Here is a 19,931-nt window from a genome sequence, read left to right as displayed (position 1 = left end):
GTACATCAATCCCAAAATAAAGTAACAGGTATAAATGTATATAAGGAGATAAACACCTTTCAAGCTAATTTTATATTTTAAGAACACAACAACTAAAAATTCCACAAGTTCACTGACATGTTAATTGAATACTCAGCAAAGAGAATGTGGAGGCAACAAGCCCTCCTCCATGTCCTTGTTTGTCTATCTTCTATCTTACTCAACCTTTATTTACTACAAATCATGTTGGGCCCCTTATCTAACCCTTGTAATATTCCTAAACAATTTGTGCAAAAGACACCCTACTTCTTAGCTTTTTAAAGATCATTTCCATAAACAGCTACCTTGATACATTTCATAAAATTTGCCGCTGTTTGCTCATTCCATGTCCTTGCTGTGAAAAAAATTAAGTCATGAAGTAGTCACCAAATTGAAGATCGCCATCAGTGCGGAACTGGTCTAGACACCCCGTGTGTCCAGGCCTGGAACATTTGATCCAGACACCCGATTTGTACAGGGCATCCCCATTTGCGTTTCCTACAACTGCCCAATGCTCTACATGATGATACATGTTGGGTCCATATCGATTACGAGAGGAAAGTCCTGGATTGCGCGTGGCAGTAACCCACTGACCAGCAAACATCACTTTAGTTGGCTGCTGACCATCAGCTACAAGCATCTCGGACTCAAGTCTAGGTCTACCGTAAAAGTCAACACCCCAGCCATTTCCATAGATTACAAAAATGCCGGATGTCTTTCGTCCATCTGTGCAGCATTCAGTTCCTTTTCTATCATCAAATTTATAGCCTGCTGCTTCGAATCTTGGACGAAGCTTTTGAATTGCTGTGTAGTTCTCCGAAAGAAAATAGATGTCAGCATCGCGCTCCCATGGCAAAACCTTTTTGAATTTAACAGCTCCTAAAACAGAAGCAAACGAAATTTAAGTAATAGGAGATGATGCCATGGAAAATGATGTCAATTTTGTTCAACCACCATGATGGTGGTGGTCATGAGCATAACAATGATGTCTCCTTGACCTCCTTCATTTCATTGCATGATGTTTGTTTCACATCAATTTATTTTTATTTAGCTTGATAATTGATATTACACAACAGCCTTAAAACAACAGCTACTCACACTCAAAGAAATTTCCTTTCTTTGCAACAAAAAGGTATTTCTACACTATACCGGTACACAAAATTATCGAATATGTGGGAGTGACCAAGGTCAAAATTATCTTCTTCTGAATTTTTTTGTCTGTTCCATTCTGAAGACAAACCTGTTTGAATCCCAAAAGGGGGGAAACAGACTCAATTTGAACTGCACCTCCCTATTACAAAATAGGCACAAGAGTACATTACCTAATAGAGTTCCTGCATTAAGTTGACAGTAAATCCCAGCATTTTCACATTCCTTCATGATAAACTTGACTATGTCAGCAAGATTCTCCAAGTCACAAGGAGGAACAGCGAGTCCTGTGGCTGGTATACCACAGGACGATTTACTATCACGGGCATGCCCTCCTCTTCGGCACCCATACCAACGCACTTGCCCATTAGACTCCACCCATTTCTTCACATCCCATTTCTGGGCCAAGGCATCATATTTTTCATCTGGAACTTCTCGCTCATATATATCGAACATGACATCCGGACAGCTGGCAACAACTTTCTCTGGATGTTTGAGTTTTAATCGCCAGAATATGTCTTGAAAGGCACCGAAATGTAATCTGGAAAACAAGAAATAGTAGTCGAATTATTGAGCTTATCAAACCAGATTGACAGTTTTCATTAACGGTCCACAAAATAGCAGAGGGTGGAGGTAGAAGTCAAATACACCATGAAAACTTTCTGTAAGCATTTTTAAGAAGACTCCTTAGAATTCTACTCTAAGGTGGTACACCATCTTAAAATGAAGCTACCCAAAAAATTTTGACCACCTTCCATCCCTGTGAACAAAAACAACCAGTGAATATGAAAGTGATCTTCGCAGTAATGAACACTACTTGAGCAGTAGTGAAAGTAAGGCATGAAAAAAGTGAGGCCTGTACAGGATTTGAACCCATCATCTCTGCGATACCGGTGCAGTGCTCTACCAACTGAGCTAACAAGCCAACTGGGAACTAGTCATTATGTTGGTTCCAAATAAACCCATGAAGTGATGAGTAAATGACTGTGAAGATATGAAAATCATACATGTGAACTGCGAATGAAAACGATTTGTTAGTTCAGTTGGAAGAGTAGGTTCAAATCCCGTAAAATCCTGAATTTTTCTCAGGTTTTGTTTTCACTACCACTCAAGTAGTGTTCACTACTGCGAAGACCACTTTCATTTTCACGTCTTTATCTGTAGTTCACATATATGATTTTCATATATTCACAGTAATTAAAAAACAACCAAACAACTCAGGAAGCACCCTTTCTGACCCAAAACTGTTCTCCTTTCCGTTTCTCCTCTTCTCCCAATAAAACTTAAATCTTTATACTGCATCGTAGTTTATACTTACTTTTCATCGATTCCAAGATCCTGGAGTTCTTTGGTTTTTGCCACAAATGGACCAAGCAGTACATCACATCTTATACAATCATTAAACGAGTAGTGATAGCCGTCTTCAAAATATGCAGTCCAATTTCTGAATTGCACTTGACGACAGCTATTGTCCCACTCTCCCCGTTGATTCTTTTGGCTTCCTCCTGCAATCATGACATTCCTGTTCTCACTTAGTACCCGTACAAGGCGTTCAAGATTAACATCATCCGTGAAGTAAGTGATATCCGGTGCAAACAATGTATAGGGTGTGGCCACCATCTTGAGTAACTTGGACCATGTTTCTCCATGTGTAAGGTCATCAAATGCCATGAACGTTGGATTTAAACCTTCGTCTCTTAGCCTCTTGAACTTTAATGTTTTGTTTGACACAAATATTACAGGAACGCTTGGATAATGTGTGGCAATTCCTTCAAACACTTTTCTCAACTTTTCAGGTGATAGTTCATTTGGTGATGTCATAATCATAGTCACAAGTTCATCAATTGGAACAAAGTCTGTGCAATTTTCTCCCTCGAAACCTTTCCTATAAAAAAATGGGAATCCATAATTAGAATCCTTTCCCATAAATTTCTCGGGACAAACCTCTCTCTTCTTAACATAAGTTTCTGATGAGGAATCGCTGGAAACGGTGTCCTTTTGCAGTGGTTGTCCATCCACAGATTTTATTAGTTGCTTTAAAAGCTCAATATTTCGTTCAACTTTGCAGAACTGCAATGGAAAATGTACCAAGCTGCGTTGTGTCTCGGAAAGGTCTCTTGCTAGACGTCTTAAATCACTAGCCAGTGCTTGTGAACGACTCCTAGTTGTAATGTGAAGATACGATGAGAAAAAGTTCACTAAGGTGAGGGTTATGATGACAACTGCCACAAAGACCCGCAGTTTTCTCATGGCGCTGGCAATTAAAATGTTGATGCACAAGACTGTTTTTTTGTGGGCTTTGTCGTGGCCTGTATTACACGTTCAAATTCTGTTAAAAAGGAAAGAAAGCGCACTCAATTGTTGGGACATCTCACAGTGCTGGGCGGGATTGGATTTAGTCTCAATCAATGGAATTCGTGCGACAACTGTTGGACTGAAGGCTTTTCAAGGTCCTGGTGCAGACTATACAGACCATGTAGACCGTGCAGAGCGTGCAGAGCGATCTTTGTTCTCTGGAGAATTTCGACTGTTACAGCTCACGAGACACTGACACTAGTATTATGTGGTTTTTCAGCCTAAGAAAAAATACGTTTTCCCACCTATAAATTTTATTTACGTCTCGGTGGACGTTAAACGGAAGTCAAAAAACTTTGCTGGAATTGGTTTTTGACTGGATGATAAGCAAAAATAAACAACAAACGAATGCCTTCTTGAATGCCGCAACATTGCTGGTGCATGATGCGTTGCGTGCCTTGTTTTTTCTCCAGAACTGTGAGTCAACCAGTACAACTCAAGTCTGAACCAGATTAAAGCACTTCTTTTCGCTTCTACAGTGTAAAACAAAACTGAAGGCTTCTATTGCGACTCGAAATATAAGAAAAAACCTTGAATCACTTTCCGGCCAAACATTCTGCAAGTTTGGGAGAGTCACTGATGTTTGTCAAATACAAACTTCAAATACTGTAGACAACCTTAATCTAGGAAAAGCGTTTTGCCTCCTTCTTGATTAAATAATACACTTACGAACTAAAGAGGAGCTGAGGGGAAGTGCACTTATAATTTGTTGTTTATTCTCCATCTGATGGTAATTTATCGTAGCCGACGTCGACCTTTCAAACGCATCAAATTATTTCGTCATAACCCAAGTTCTAAACAGCGATAAATGCAAACCAACAGTACCACTTTTTGTTCTACATTTTCGATTTCTGGTAAAATGAAAAAAAATACTCATGAAACCCCAGGTCACGTCTGCTGTTCACTTGGAAATTTTCCCATTAATTTTCATTTCACACACACTCAGTACATGCATTGCGATAGAATCGGAGACTAGGTTGGACACAACTGACATGCCCAGTTCCTTACTAGCTATCAATCAGTTTTCTACTCCGATTCGAAAAGCTTATCTCCTAGTTAGTTCGATTTTAACTTGCAGCACTTTCTTTACTGTAAAGCTTTTTGGGCTGTCTCTTGAAGACCCAGGTAATCATTTGCTTTGTTCACACAACCCATTCCTTACCTCTAACTCAGAGTCACAGACCACACAAATTACATTTGCAATAAATCTTGCCGCGTGACCAATCTTTATGTGCTCGAGAAACTTAAGCCCGCGATTTGCTAGGTAACGTAAGCTCGAAATAACCTCGTAAAATTTCGTCAACTCATAGGGTGTCCAAAAATTGGAAACAGTTCAAACGTTACCAAAAGAGTAAGAAAAAGGTGTATACACATTAATCATATATAAATCACAGTTTAAGAAAAAAAGGCAGACAAAAACTTGCAGTCTGCACGGTCTGCACGGTCTGCATGGTCTACATGGTCTGCACAGTCTGCAGTCTGCAGTCTGCGTTTTATCATGACCGCTGCGCCGGTCACAAAATAGGTACTTCAGATGGGCGTTGTGCGCATGCCCACTATGTTACGTCTGGAAAAGGAGCGCAAAGGAAAGGAAGAGGCTCAGAAGCATCTTACTCCACAAAAAGAGGAAGCACTAAAAATGGTGCCTAGAAACAAATGTTTGCTAAAGAAAGGAGAAAAGCAAAAGCAGAGCGAAACAGAGAGAAAAGCACAGAGAAACAGCTGTAAAGGCAAGAAACAGTTCAGCAAGACGACATGGAAGTTGGAGAAGCAACTCTGAAGGATGCAAGTGAAAAATTTCAGGGTGCTTTAAAGAATATAGCGTCCAGTGCAAGTTTTACAGATCCATAACACATCACAACTTCTCCTCTCTATCTTAACTACTTGTGCTGTAATGCTGAAAACTCACGCCAAGAGTCGCACTTCAACCAATGATATCGCATAAACACCCTCCGTAATGAATTAAACAAGACTCGCAAATTAAATCAAAGTTTTTCTCAATAAAAGTGAACAAGCCTCCAAAAAATGCATTTGGAGGGGTGCTTTGGCACAGTCACGTGAAAATGAGTATAATTCTCACCAGTCATAACACAAATAACGATAAGAAGTATGTGAGGCGATTTGGCACAATCGCGTAAAAATGAGCATAATTTTCACCAGTCACAACCCAAATTATGTTCTTGACATGTCTCAGCGTGCCTCTTAATTTTTTCTTGTTAATTCTTATCTTTTTAAGTATTTTATTTAAAATGATATCAACTGAATCTTAATCAAGACAAAGGATAAGTTCTACAATCAATTTTTGTTTTCCATGGCTGATATTTGTCATTCCTTCTGATCTTGAGCATTTGTTGTATCTTGCTTGTCTCTTTTTTTGTCAATAATAGTGTCAAAGTACAATTGTGAGCGTTTTTCATCGCCTTTTATTGTTATTTCTTGTCTTAGTTAGCCATTCTTTCTTTCAGTTCTTTTTCATTTTCTATTTTTAAATTGTTTTACATTGTTTCCGACCTTTTTACGAGTTTTTAATGGATTGTAACGAACGTTTAAGAGCTTTTTGCCGTATTTCTGAGCGTATTCTTCAGTGTGAGAACCTTCAACATTTTCAAGACTCTTTTTATTGCATGATGGAGTGAAATAATTAATTCGATTGATGGATTCCTGTTTTTGTCTTTGAAAATGTGGTTAATTTTGTTTGACAAGTGCCATTTGAATCGTGTTTCAATGTATTCAAAAGTTTTTGTTTTGGAGCACATCTCTTATATTGTTTGAGATTCCAAATAGTTGTAATGGATCTGGCTATCTCCCTCAACAGGCAAGTGCTTTCATTGTATTCAAGAGTTTTTGTTTTGGAACACATCCCTTGCACTGTTTGGGGTTCCAAGTAGTTGTAATGGATCTGACCATCTCCCTCAACAGGCAAGTGCTTGCAATGTATTCAATGTATTCCTTTTTGTTTTGTTTTTTATCAATATCATAGTTTGGAATCTTCATAATATATGAGTACGTTAAAAATAACAGTCATTTTCTACAAATCTTTTGGAATAACTGTCAATAGACACCTAGTTATGTTATCTTAATATATGTGGACATAAACACACTAAGAAAGAATGCTGAAAGGCGTATTAAAGCTGATTCTCTGAGACAAGATATCAAAAGAAATCAAGAACTATCGTAATGGAAGATAAGTGATGTAATATGAAAACAGAGAATCGCTTAAACCAGTCATAGACTCACACAAGGAGGTGCAATGACTTGCAACCAAGAAATGAGGTTTGGCAGATACTCGATAAGTTGTTGAACTTGTCAGTGATAACTAACACATAAACATGACGCATACATCAAGCAACATTTCATGTAAGCTAATGATATATGAATATACCAATATTTTTTAATTCAGTAAATGGTGTAAGAAACTTTAAAAGCCATGATTTCACTATCACTTTCACCCCACAATTGACGCTCGACAAAAACAAAAATTATTATCTTGCCGTCGACTCTGTCAACATGAGTACATACATTGAAATACAGTCATTACATTGGAACTACTCAGGCAACCGTGATATTACTCAATGGGAACTTTTCATATGGTGATATCAGCGGCTTCGTACAACAGTCACTTGAATCAAACAAGCATTTAAAAGCAGACATTGAGGTGAAAATGGTTCCATCGTCGGTTAGAGTATTGAGAACTCTTGAAACAAATTATAAAGTGGATTTGCAAACTGGAGAATTTGCAGATCGATAACTGACAAAAAAGTTGACCTGGATAACTTGCTTACCCAGACTTTAAAGTCAAGATTACAAGTAACAGATTACGACAATAACCATGACGTCGTGAATAAAAATATGTGGACTCAAAAACCTTCTCTCTCGATCTATCAAAAGGTCACGATATGAAAGGAATCAAAATTTCTAATCTCGCTGACCCAGTAAATATAACAGGCGGTTCAATCAAACGGTATATTGATACAAAAACGAACAATTTTTTTGAGAATTGCTGGTTCCAAAGCAATGACTGGCAATCTCAATATGAATAGAAGGAGTATCATAAGTCTCAAAGAGCCTCAATCACACGAAAGCACTTATACTGCTAACATTAATTATGTCAATAAAACGATCTCTGATAATGCGAACGTCAGACCAATTATGAGAAGTACGTCAGATTACGTCAGATTAAATTATTCCATATCAAGTTACGATGATGCTAACATGTTTCAATATCTCATTGATAAACCTTCCTCTGAATTCAGTGATGAAGATGATATAAAGGGTGTTCAGGTTACTAATAAAGATTTTCATAAAGTCAAAACAGAGACATATGGGATGAAACTTCATCTTGATCCAAGCAAAGGGTTTTATAGCAGTCGTGTAGGTCCAAATATGTATCAACTACAAACTAGCGAATATACTGTTCTTTTTTAACTTTACTTTCCTTCAGCATCAATCGACCATTCAACAGTCCAAATATCAGCTACCAGCAGTATTGAGACAGTTTCGAGAACATTAACTAAAACGTTTAATGATCACAGCCGAAGTATAATTCATCTTCGTAAATACAATAACGTGACTCTCAATTAACTAATGATTGACACGGTTTTAAAAAATATAGATGGCATCAGTTCCACACAAGAAGCTACAAGACTTGCAAGTATTTGTTGTTGTTTATGGTGTTAAAGGGACAAAGTTTATGAACTACAAAATGGCACTCTTGATTTTCAAACTCCCGTGAGGATGACAAAAGAGCTGACAGTAGTTGATGCTGTCAATGATTACAATTCAATTCAATACAACTAAGAGATACCATTGGAGTCTTAGATGGACTCCCTTACAGTGGTATTCTAGTCAAGAAACTTCAATTTTAGATATCATATATATATATGAAAAGAGCTAAAATGATTTTCGATTTTAATCATATAGACGGAAACATTGATAAAAATCAATTAATTGAAATAGAATCCCTACACCAATTTTATCATGAAAAACTTTGGCTATTCAGGAGAGCATACAAATATTTCAAACGATTGAATTTAGTGTGTAATTTGTCGTCAGTATCTGTTGTTTGTGGGACGATAGCAAGAGGTGTGACACTTTATTACACCCATTTTGAAATCACTGGTGGTCCCTGTAATCTGATTGGCTCTAATTGGTGCGATTTACTCACGAATCGCACCATTTTTTGCTTTAAATCGCATCATTTTCCCAGCCAATGAGGAGGCTACACTGAAAACAAAACAACCAATCAGATTTCAAGGCTTGTTTAAAGTGACCAATGTAATTACAGGCAAATGAAAGACAAAGAGTATCATGTAGCAAATTTTGCAACCTTTGTTTCCAAAACTCTTGTTTTTTCCCCCCAAAAATGGATAAATTTAATTTTAAACTAGCTCAGTAGTGCATCAATAAAATATTTGAACTGACCAAGTCCTGAACTTGGGCGATTTCAAAATGGATGTAATAAAGTGGTAATTGAACCTTGTGCTGTGCAATTTTGGTCCGAAATCATACTTTCAAATCGAACTCGTGCTGTGCGCTCGTTCGATTTTGAAATCACACGCATGATTTCAGCCCAAATTGCACTCCACTCAGTTCAATTACATTATAAATTCAATCGTATTAAGAACGATATCTGAAGACTTACCGTGAAATAAAAAGTTATAAGAAAAAAATCGAGCCACGTCGTTTTGCTTACACATCATATAAAAAAAATATTGGTTGATTTGCCATCATTTATACGGCGATCAGGATTCAGCTATGGGTTCCTGATGATATCGTCATCGATATGTGTCCTTTAGTTGACAAATGAGATAAGGAGTATTCACAAAAATTTATCTCCAAATAATTGTTTTGATATCATCCCCAATTTGTGTTTGAATCCCATTCCAATATTGCTAATGTTCTTTTTGATTTATAAATTGGTATGCTTTTGCAATTTAATCGTTCTGAAATTTGTTTTAAAATGAAATTAATATTGATCATTCTCTTTTGATTAACGTTGATCTGAGGTAGCACACTCTCAATCTTTTCAAAACTCTCTAATATCCTATATTTATCATTCGTAGATAGTTGTATATTATATCTTTTGTATTTATCAAAGAGTGTGTTTTGAACGTGATACTTTCGATGATAAAGGGACTTTTGGATTATCCTGTGTCTATCATCATAAAAATCAACAAATTCGTTAACAGTGTCATATCTATCAACCTGACCGCAATATACAAATACATATTTTCCATTATCGTTTCAAGTTTCATATTTTACAACATTTTTCACTTATCACAGCATGTTTTTGAAGTTGTTCACACAAAACGGACACATAATTTCGTCTAATGCGTTATGAATTTCAAAATTACAATTCATTATTTTATAACATTATAGGAAATTTTTTATACCGACAAACTTTACTGGTAATCCATATCCTAAAAAAATAGCAATCTGATGTCTCATTCCCTCGGGGAAGTCCCTGTTGTATTACATCATCAACTTCCCGTTTTTCTGAGAACGTCACGCCATGAAAAAATGAAAAGGCACCCTGAGACATGTGGAAAACATATTTTGAGTGACGATTACAGAAAAATGATGGCAGAAAAAACATCTTCTCACACTTCTATTTGGGTTGTGACTGGTGACAATTATGCTCATTTTTAGACGATTGTGCCAAATTGAAATACAGCCTCACATACTTCTTGTCATTATTTGCGTTGTGACTGGTGGGAATTGTGCTCATTTTCACGCGATTGTGTCAAAGCACCCCCACCAAATGCATTTTTCGAGACTTGTTCACTTCTTGTTTCGAATGTTTTTTTATTTAATCAGCGAGTCTACCCCCTAATATACGTTTTTTTGTGTTTTGACTCTTGTTCACTATTGCTTGGAAAAAATGGCGTGTGTTTTCAGCATTAAAGTACCAGTAGTATATTATAAATATATGTTATTTGCCGGTTGGGAGGTCCGTATGGTGAAAAACTGTGACCGAGGTCTTGAAAATACTGCCCGAGGCCGTAGGCCAATCGACCATTCATTCATGTACGAAGATTTACCTCTGTTCATTAAGTAAACGGCGAGGAATGTAATTGTGAGTAAATTCAATTTTTTTATTTTGAAGTTGTGAGAGTTTGCTCGTTTGTTTGCTGTAATGGCGTGTTTAACTCTGATCTTTCCTTCACAAAAACTAAATTCGAACAGCACACTCCAACGAGACACAAGGGAATGTAATGCGGTCTTTTCTCAAAAAATTCCTCTGTTACATAGCGCCTTCGGCCCAGATTCTGATATTGATCCGTAAGTACTCTGACATTATGTAACCAAAAAAAAATGGTGCGACCGAGAGGATTGGGACGTTACTTTTTCTTGCTAGCTTTCTTGTGGCGGCCATTATGTGATGCGAAGGAGACGGCAGACCAGAATTCAAAATTTCAAGAGACATCATTGACTTATTTATTTCTGTATTACTGTACTAAAAAGTCTCCAAATCTAATTTTCGACAGACATGTCATCTCTATTGGTACATGAACTTTGCTCGCAGTGTTTGGTTATCAAATTCTATCCGTTTCCGGTGAGACGTCTAAAAGAAGGTAGCAACCGATGAAATAACATATTTACTTCACTCTCATCTGCAATTTTCGCATAAATGTTAAGGGACATGTCTCGTATTAAAAGTAGTTCTGTAAGAGTTTCAGGGAACACTTCGAGGCGACCAGCTTTAACCGCCGTTTGTCTGTTTGCTGACAGACAGCCTGGGCTTTAGCAGTGGAATGACCCCATCTTGCGAAATAAGAGTCATAGCGAAACTACGAGAGTTTGTATGGGAATATTTACATATGTAAGTAAAAATACAGTCAAATTTTCAATAAAAATCTTCACCCTAATTCCCCAGTGCATCGCTTGTTAACTGACCGTTTACGAAGTTGAAAAAAAACCATTTTAGCGAGTTATCCTTTCATAGGTTTCCATTCCATTCATACTCCATTTTCGAACGCCCGCTCCAAGAAGCAAAAAATCCAAGCTCAAATTGACCGAGCGGCCTTAAATCCAACGCAGAATCCAAGCACATATACTGTAGTTTCATTTCAATTCTGCGTTAGTACTCTATAATGTAATTAGCAAGTAATAGTCGCATTTTACGAACATCTAACGGGCGTATTTTACGAACATTTACCGGTCGCATTTTATGAACATAAACAGTCGCGTTTTACGAACATTTAACGGTCGCATTTTACGAAAATTTATGATAAAATGAAATAGCTCTGTTACATAGCGCCTTCGGCCCAGATTCTGATATTGATCCGTAAGTACTCTGACATTATGTAAGTTTGCATGTATCTTGAAAAGGTTTTGAAGTTAGGTTCAGATATTTTCCAAGGAGGCATTTTCATGAGCCATAATCTAAGGTGGACGGTAAACGACTGGGTCACCAAAACGGATATTGTTGGCGTGTAATTATATAAAGATTTTGTAATAGAACTTCGCTGCCTTTCGTGATTGAAGAAGCTGAAAGTTGCCGAATTTACCAGAGTCGCTACGGTAGCCGAAAAAGAACTCTTTCGTGCGGTCATAAAATTTTCGCGTGACTTTCATTTTCACACATGTATGTGCAACAACTCTTAACTCACGTCAACCGGATCTAAGTAAGCGCTGAGATCTCTTATAACAGGGTACAAATAGGGTGGTGAAATATAAAATAACGTGCTTAGTCTCGTGCCTCGTGATTATTTGAACCTAGCAACAATTGTAATTCCTATCGAAAGAGCTAGACGGCCGTTTACAGCTTCGAGATCAATTCGCTTCGGTCGAAGTGATCGTAGGAAAGACAGATAGACATCCTATAGTTTGAGACTAAAAGTAGAAAAGTTTACCGTTCAAAAACATCACTATTCTTACCTCAGAAAATTTCGCCGGAAAATAATCCTCTCTCGAACATTTAACCAGAAAGTTCACCGTTGCATCCATCAATCCAACCCGCGCATGCTTTTTTTCTTAGCCACGTGTGCTCCTCTTAATTAACTGTCATTCTACTGCTCGCCCCAATCCCTTGAGAAATACCTCTACCATTTAAGGTTTCTTCAAACCTTCGCGGGTGGACCCTCGCGGGTGCCTTTTAGAGTGCGCGCGCTGTTTTACGGGTAACTAACATAAACTATAAATCAATGGAAATGTTATTGAATGGAAAATTCGATGAAATTATTGTATCGCTAAATAACTATTATCGATAATTGCAAAGTGTAATTAAGCACATTAAGCGTTACGTCACTAAGACTAATTAACTAGTTCGCTGCTAAATGGTGAAGACGTACGGACGGATCAATTGATTTCGAACCGTACCAATATATTGTCAACCATACAATAAAAAGGTTTGAATCACCGCATCGTACGCTCATCATTACAATTATTATCTATTGTGATTTTTATTTTGAGAAGGAAGCCGATAAATTTAAGATAAACGAGACTTATCATATGTTGAAGTTTGATGGTAATTCTGATATCCTATGATAAAATCCTATTTCGTCTTCATTCGGTACAAGAGGATGCCATGAGAAGCTTAGACGCTATCGACATTGCTGGTCTTAGCCGTATGCAGGACGGGTGTCATATAAGAACTTCGTAATGGGCCTTGCTCACCATAGAGTCTCTGTGGGTCAGTGGTAGAGCATCGGAATATCGGAGCGTGGAATCCGAAGATCTGAGGTTCGATTCCTCATTAGGACTCAGAATTTGTTCTTTGTCTCACGCACGAGACAAACGAAAAACCTCTTTCTCTATTTCTTTATCGAGCTCAAAACTACTTACCATCTTTCTTATTCTATTTACAAAACTGTAATTGCACCACGAAAAGGTCGAGTGTGTTCAGGATATTCCTTTAAACCTGAACAACACAGAGACAGACTGGGTTCCTCAAGGTATGATCAGGGTTCATCAGGAGAAACCCTAATTAACTGCCTTTGGTGAATTTTAAGATTTTCATTGGTTTTGTTTACCCCCTTTCACGAAATAAACTTTACAGAAGGAGTTTTTGTCACAAGACCTGCCAGGGGATTGGGTTGGTGGCATGACGCACTTAAATAAGGTCCGAAAACTGTGAATTTCTTCGGAGGCCGAAAACTCGTACTTTTACGCGAGTTATCTCCTGGTAGATTTGTTGGATTTTCATGAAAATTGGCCAGAATGTTCGTCAGATATTAATTGTGGTCAGGCCCTGGGCCGGATGACTTTGACCTTTTACGGAAATGCTGTGGTCAGGCCCTGGGCACGACGACTTTGATCTTTTCGGAAATGCTCGGATTACATCCGATCGCTCGGAAATGCTTGTGGTCAGGCCCTGGGCACGACTACTTTGACCTTTTCGGAAATGCTCGGATTACTTCCGATCGCTCTGAAATTTCGGCTGTAGCATGTAAAGATTCTAAGCCAATCACATGGCGAGTTTTAGCTCCGAACTATCAAACGCGACCTCGGGAGCACGATCCGAAAATTATTTGCGTACGATTTCAGTCTGCGATAATGGCGTCCGATGCGAAACGCTAGAGATACAGCGTAGCTAAGGCTTTAGAGGTGATTTTTGACGATGGCGCTCGAGAATGAGTGGAATGATATAAAATGACAGTTTCCGGTTTCACTTCTGAATTGTTTACTCTTGAAAATACTGGTGGTGCATTGCAAGTGAAAGGCTTTTGATATATGTTGCGCTTTATGTATTTTGAGGTTGATTATCTCATTTGTCCCTGTTTCAAGGCAAAATTTCAGAAGTCAAACAAAGAAATATAGTTCCAATGATTGCACTGTAGACTTCAAGAGGGATTAGTAAATTTGGGCTTGGGGTGATGATGAGGTCAGACTTATTAGTCAGTGTGTCAATCAGTGTTCACTAGATATGTGTAACACATCTCAGATTTGTTATCTTCCAACCAAGGAAAATAGTTGACCAACAGGAGGAAGAAATCGCCGAGTTGTACGACCTCCAAGATCATCTAGAACAGTACACACGGAAAAACTCCTTGGAGATCCATGGACTGACCGGAACAAGCTTATGAGTCAACAGAAGAAGTGGTTCTAAAATTGGCTAATGCCCTGGAGGTGCCGGTGTGCCAACAGGATATCGAAATATCTCACAAATTAAGCCGGAGAAAGGGAGTTAAGCCGATTATCGTAAAATTTGTTAATCATAAAACTAAAACGAATCTATACAAAGCTCGGACAAAACTCAAAAATGTGAGTTTCTCAAGCCTCTTCCCCGCTTCGACCGCCGCAGCACGAGTTGCCTCCGGCAAGATCTATTTATTCGAGAGCCTCACGTCGTACAGGAAAAAGATCGTCAGCAAAGCGAACAAAATGCGGAACGATGGTTCAATCCTAAGCGTTTGGACAATGGATGGAAAGATTTTTATTAAAACGTCGCCCGAAGGTAGGCCTATAAAAATTAATGAATTAGATGATCTGGACTATCTTTAAATACTAGAAGAGAACACTTACAACAAAACTAGAAAACTGAGGACAACGTCGGACTGTAAGCTAGGAAGAGGGTTAGCTCTTGTAACTAATTGTTGTTGTTGTTGTTTTTTTTTTCCTTTTGTTATCGATATCATAAACCACTAATTGTAGCTCTTTATTGACTATGCAAACGCCTGTAAAATTAGATATTTTATCGCTTAATGTTCGAGGAATACGGGACCAGATTAAGAGAAGGAGTATTTTTTCGTTCTTGAAAGATTTTAAAACAAATATCTACTTTCTCCAAGAAACCTATTCTGATCTAAAAGACGAAAATATCTGGAAAAATGAATGGGGAGGTGAGATATTTTTCTCCCATGGTACTAACCACAGCAAAGGTGTCTGCATTCTAATCAACCCTGCTTTTCATTGTCAGGTGGATTATTGTTATAGCAACAACTCAGGGAGAATTGTGCTAATTACGATTACTTTTGGCTCCCAAAAATTAACACTTTGTAACATCTACGCACCAACCAACCAAACAAATCAACTCGAGTTTATGCAGGAGATAAACAACTGCATAATCGACAAAACAGAACTGACAAATTTAATTGTTGGAGGGGACTGGAATTGTACGCTGTCTAAAAAAGACAAAATTGGAGGAACGGTATGGGCACCAACGAATTACAGGAACTTGTTAGTGACTACAATGGATATGTTCGATCTAATAGACATTCAGAGAGTACGCTATCCAAAGTCACGAAAATTTACGTATGAATCAAAAGCAATAGGAATGAAGTCCAGGATAGACTTCTTTCTTTTGGCCAAAAACCTAACAAAAAGTGTAAAGAAAACAGAAATCTATCCATCAATTGCACCCGACCACAAAGCAATTTATACGTCCTTGTCTTGGTCGTGTGAAACCCCGAGGGTACCCGGACTCTGGAAATTCAATAATACCCTTTTAAAAGATGAAGAATACGTGGAGTGGGTTCGTAAAACCTATTCAAACACCGTAAGATATTACCGTCAAGCAACAAGCAAAGGTCTCCTGTGGGAGCTAATCAAAATGGAAATTAGGAATGCGACTATCTCGTATGCGAAATACAAAGCAAAAGTATCCAGAGACAGGGCAGAGGATATTAAACGCCAGCTCGAACAGTTAGACGACACTATTTGTAATAACTTTTTCTCGCCAGATACTAATCAAATCTTGCTGCACTATGACAACCTTAAATCCGAACTTCAGTCTCTGTACGAAAATAAAGGAAAGCAAGCGATGTTTAGAGCGAAATGTCGTTGGGTAGAACAGGGCGAACGACCAACAAAATATTTTCTCAATATGGAAAAAAGGAATTATAATAAAAAGACCATAAGGGAACTTCGCCTAGAAGATGAATCCACTACAATCAATGATAAACAGATCCTCAACCAAATTGAAGTTTACTTTAGAGACTTGTACACATCAGCAAAAACATTCTCTCAAGAGGAATACGATGAATTTACACAGCATTTGCAAATACCAAAACTTTCAGATGACGATCGGGACAACTTGGAAGGTCCTCTAAGTTATGATGAGTGCAAAAATGTACTAGAATCTTTCCAAAGTGATAAGGCGCCAGGTGAAGACGGATTCACCGTGGAATCCTATAAATTTTTCTACGACCTATTAGGCGAAAATCTTCTGGCATGCTTAAACGAGGCTTACGAGAAAAATGAACTTACCATCTCGCAAAGAAGGGGCATTATTACTTTATTACCAAAGGAAGACGGCTCTTTACTCGACCTGCATAACTGGAGACCGATAACCCTACTGAATGTCGATCAAAAAATCGCTGCGAAAGTAATAGCCAAAAGATTAGAAACGGTTTTGCCGAACTTAATACACCCAGACCAAACAGGCTTTGTAAAAGGACGCTACATTGGGGAAAACATTAGACTTATAAGCGATGTTCTAGACCTAACAAAAGAGCAAAAAATTCCGGGCATTCTTATAGCTCTTGATTTTCGTAAGGCTTTTGATTCTCTCGAATGGCCCTTTATTATGAGAATTTTAGATGCTTTTAATTTTGGTAGCAGCATAAAACGTTGGATAAGTACATTCTATACGAACGTGGAGAGCGCGGTATTGAATAATGGGTACACAACGAATTGGTTCAAACCGTCGAAAGGTGTGAGGCAAGGCTGTCCTCTCTCACCGTATCTGTTCATCCTCTCAGCCGAATTAATGGCCATAAAACTACGCTACGACTCGGGGGTCAAAGGCATTAATTTGTTTGGCAACGAACTTAAACTGTCACAATTTGCAGACGACACAAATCTGTTTTGTGCAGATTTAAATTCCGTGGAAAAAGCTTTAAATACAGTCAATGACTTCGGTAGGATAGCTGGTTTACAGCTAAACATGAAGAAAACAAAAGCGATTTGGCTTGGGAAGTGGGCTAACAATAAAACCAACCCGTTGGGCATGAAGTGGACGCATACCCCGGTTCGGATCTTAGGAATTCACTTCTCGTACGATAAGAAGGGGAATGATGACCTTAACTTTAGCCTGAAATTAAGGAAGCTACAAACAAAATTGGATATGTGGAGTGCTAGAAGCCTCACGCTATTTGGAAGAGTTTTAATAACCAAAACTCTAGGTATCTCACAGATCATTTATTCCGCTTCAAATATTGAAGTTCCTGATACAATCGCAGACACGCTGAAAAGAAAGTTGTTTAACTTTATATGGAAAAAGAAGAAGGATAAGATCAAACGAACCGTGCTTTACCAAGATTTAGAGGAAGGTGGGCTACGCATGACAGATGTAGATCTTATGTTTAAAGCCTTGAGACTTGCATGGATCCCTAGACTTTTGAATGCTGGAGATAAAAATTGGTGCTCTGTGCCAAACCACTATTTCAGGAAAAAGGGGAGCTTAAATTTTCTTCTAAAATGCAACTACGACACAAAGTACTTCCCTCAATTGCCAGCCTTTTATAAGAACATTCTCAAATTCTTTCAAGAATTAAAAATACTTTACGGTTACGACCAGGAAAGTGATGTAGTACTGTATAATAATAAAGAAATTCTAGTAGATGAAACACCCGTTTATCTCAGCAACTGGATGGAGAAGGGAATCGTTTCTATTAAAGACTTGTTGAGGGAGGATGGTAGCTATCTCTCATTCCAGGAATTTAAAGGAAAGTTTTCTTGCAAGACAAACTTCCTCCCGTATTTTCAGATTATTAGTGCCATACCTGACCGGCTACGGTCGAAAGCAAGACAAATAGAATCAGTTAATAATCACTTTAATCAGTTTTTCACAAGTAACGATCATCTTTTTCACCTCAACGGAAATTTCACGCTCAACCTTGATAAAGCCAAATCAAGGGATTTCTATAATCTTTTAATTGCTAAAATCCACACTGGAGGTCAGGCAGGTCCTAAAAGATGGAGCGAAATACTTTCTTTGAATGATGAAAAATGGGCAAAGATATTTAAGTCAATACGAAAGCTGTGCAAAGAAACAAAACTAAAAGAATTTCAATTTAAGTTTATTCATAGAATCGTGGTGACAAAGAGAGAACTATTCAAATATGGTATTAAAACTGACGAAGAATGCTGCTTTTGTGGGGAAAAAGACTCAATCGATCACACCTTTATTCACTGTCCCTTTACGAGATCATTCATACAGAAAGTCATTCGGTGGTTTAACACAACGTACAATTCACAGTTCTCTCCAACTACGGAGGAACTTTTATTCGGAATTACCTCCAACTTAAACGAGAATAGTACCACCAACGAGAATAGTACCACCAAGAAATTCGACTACGTCACACTATTCATGCGTTATTATATCTATAGTTGTAAACTTAACAACAAGCCCATTGTCCTCCACGACTTTGTGAATGCAGTTCACCAAAGGGACCTAATTGAAAATACCGTCAATAACTAGCTCCTGACAAATGCGGTTAAAATATCTCAACTCTCTTAAAAAAAAAAAAAAAAACAAAATAAAATAAAAACAAAATTTTCAATCAACGTATTGTATTCGGATATGGTAAAGTTATCGTTTTATGTTATTCATATTGTATTATTGAACTTTATTGTAAGTAGACTAACATCTCCCTTTGGAGAGTACGGCGCAATAAAGAGATACTATTAAAAAAAAAAAAAAAAAAAAAAAAAAATCTTCCAACCAATTTTTTATGGAGATGTTGCCCATATAACAAGGAACCTCTTAAGTTAATTTTTGCCTTATTACTTTGTATTATTTGGGTATCACTTAATTCACAGTTCAAATTTTGATGATATTTTATGCTAATTAATGTTAGTTTGAAAGCATTCAATGAGGTTGTTTCCTTTTTCTTGGAGAGGAAACATGCATTTCAGGAAAGCTTATTTACTGCTGTTTCAAGTGAAGTATAGCTTACTTCCCTTGTGTAAATACTTGGTGAGGAATAAAGTTTTCAATAATCTGGGTCAATTTTTATGGTTTTGGGGTACAGTTTGGAAAAAAATTCTAATTAATTCCATATTTGTTCTTTTTCAGCCAGAGTCTCTGGATGTCTTGCCCATAAGATAAGGAATATTTTATCTAAGAAATGTTTCCTTTTAACTCCAATCCATTCAGGCTCAGGCTGTTTCAAAGTCAAAAGTTGTACAATAATTTATGCAAATTGTATGCCATTTTCTTAGCATGATTTAAAATTCATGGATTTTTGGAGGCTAAATATATTTTTTCTGAAAAGCTAATTTTGTCCTCTTTCAAATGAGATATAGCACTAATCACTAGTGTAAATACTGTTGACAAAAAATAAAAGAAAAAAGGTTACCATCATTTGTCATTTTTTTTAGTCAACTATAAAGAGTTAACGCACCAAAGTTTGACAGGCTTTAACGGAATTCGAAATAGTTCTCTTGTGACTGACAACCGAAATATTTTCTATGGTCCAACTCTAAATTATTTTACTTTCAAAAAAGCCTCACACACTTTTTTA

At 37.5% G+C, this 19,931-nt stretch overlaps 1 protein-coding gene and 1 pseudogene across 2 annotated transcripts; one reads left to right on the top strand and one right to left on the bottom strand.

The window, feature by feature from the left end:
• Positions 1-57: 57 nt before the first annotated feature.
• LOC149036370 (uncharacterized) lies at positions 58-12,524 on the bottom strand. The gene is made up of 4 exons (XM_089190326.1): positions 12,403-12,524; positions 2,486-3,496; positions 1,341-1,708; positions 58-897 (listed from the first exon to the last, which is right to left on the bottom strand). Exons 2-4 carry the CDS (start codon positions 3,415-3,417, stop codon positions 386-388), a joined length of 1,812 nt encoding a protein of 603 aa, XP_089046452.1. The 5' UTR covers positions 3,418-3,496; positions 12,403-12,524; the 3' UTR covers positions 58-385.
• LOC149036369 (uncharacterized) lies at positions 7,555-19,771 on the top strand (annotated as a pseudogene). Its single transcript, XR_016181834.1, has 4 exons — positions 7,555-7,893; positions 8,135-8,250; positions 14,429-14,920; positions 19,484-19,771. The product of XR_016181834.1 is annotated as an uncharacterized LOC149036369 (transcript).
• Positions 19,772-19,931: the final 160 nt, after the last annotated feature.

Source organism: Pocillopora damicornis, chromosome 12 (genome assembly GCF_964200805.1).
Source record: "Pocillopora damicornis chromosome 12, jaPocDami1.2, whole genome shotgun sequence".
NCBI lineage: Eukaryota > Metazoa > Cnidaria > Anthozoa > Scleractinia > Pocilloporidae > Pocillopora > Pocillopora damicornis.
The sequence above is the reverse complement of the archived record's forward strand: the minus strand, read 5'-3'. Positions and strand labels throughout refer to the sequence as shown.

Excerpts from the sequence above, each read along its gene's own strand:
- LOC149036370 (XM_089190326.1), bottom strand. The coding sequence starts at position 3,417 with ATGAGAAAACTGCGGGTCTTTGTGGCAGTTGTCATCATAACCCTCACC. Across the intron at positions 1,709-2,485 it reads GATCTTGGAATCGATGAAAA|ATTACATTTCGGTGCCTTTC; the intron begins GTAAGTATAAAC and ends CTTGTTTTCCAG. Across the intron at positions 898-1,340 it reads TAATGCAGGAACTCTATTAG|GAGCTGTTAAATTCAAAAAG; the intron begins GTAATGTACTCT and ends CTTCTGTTTTAG.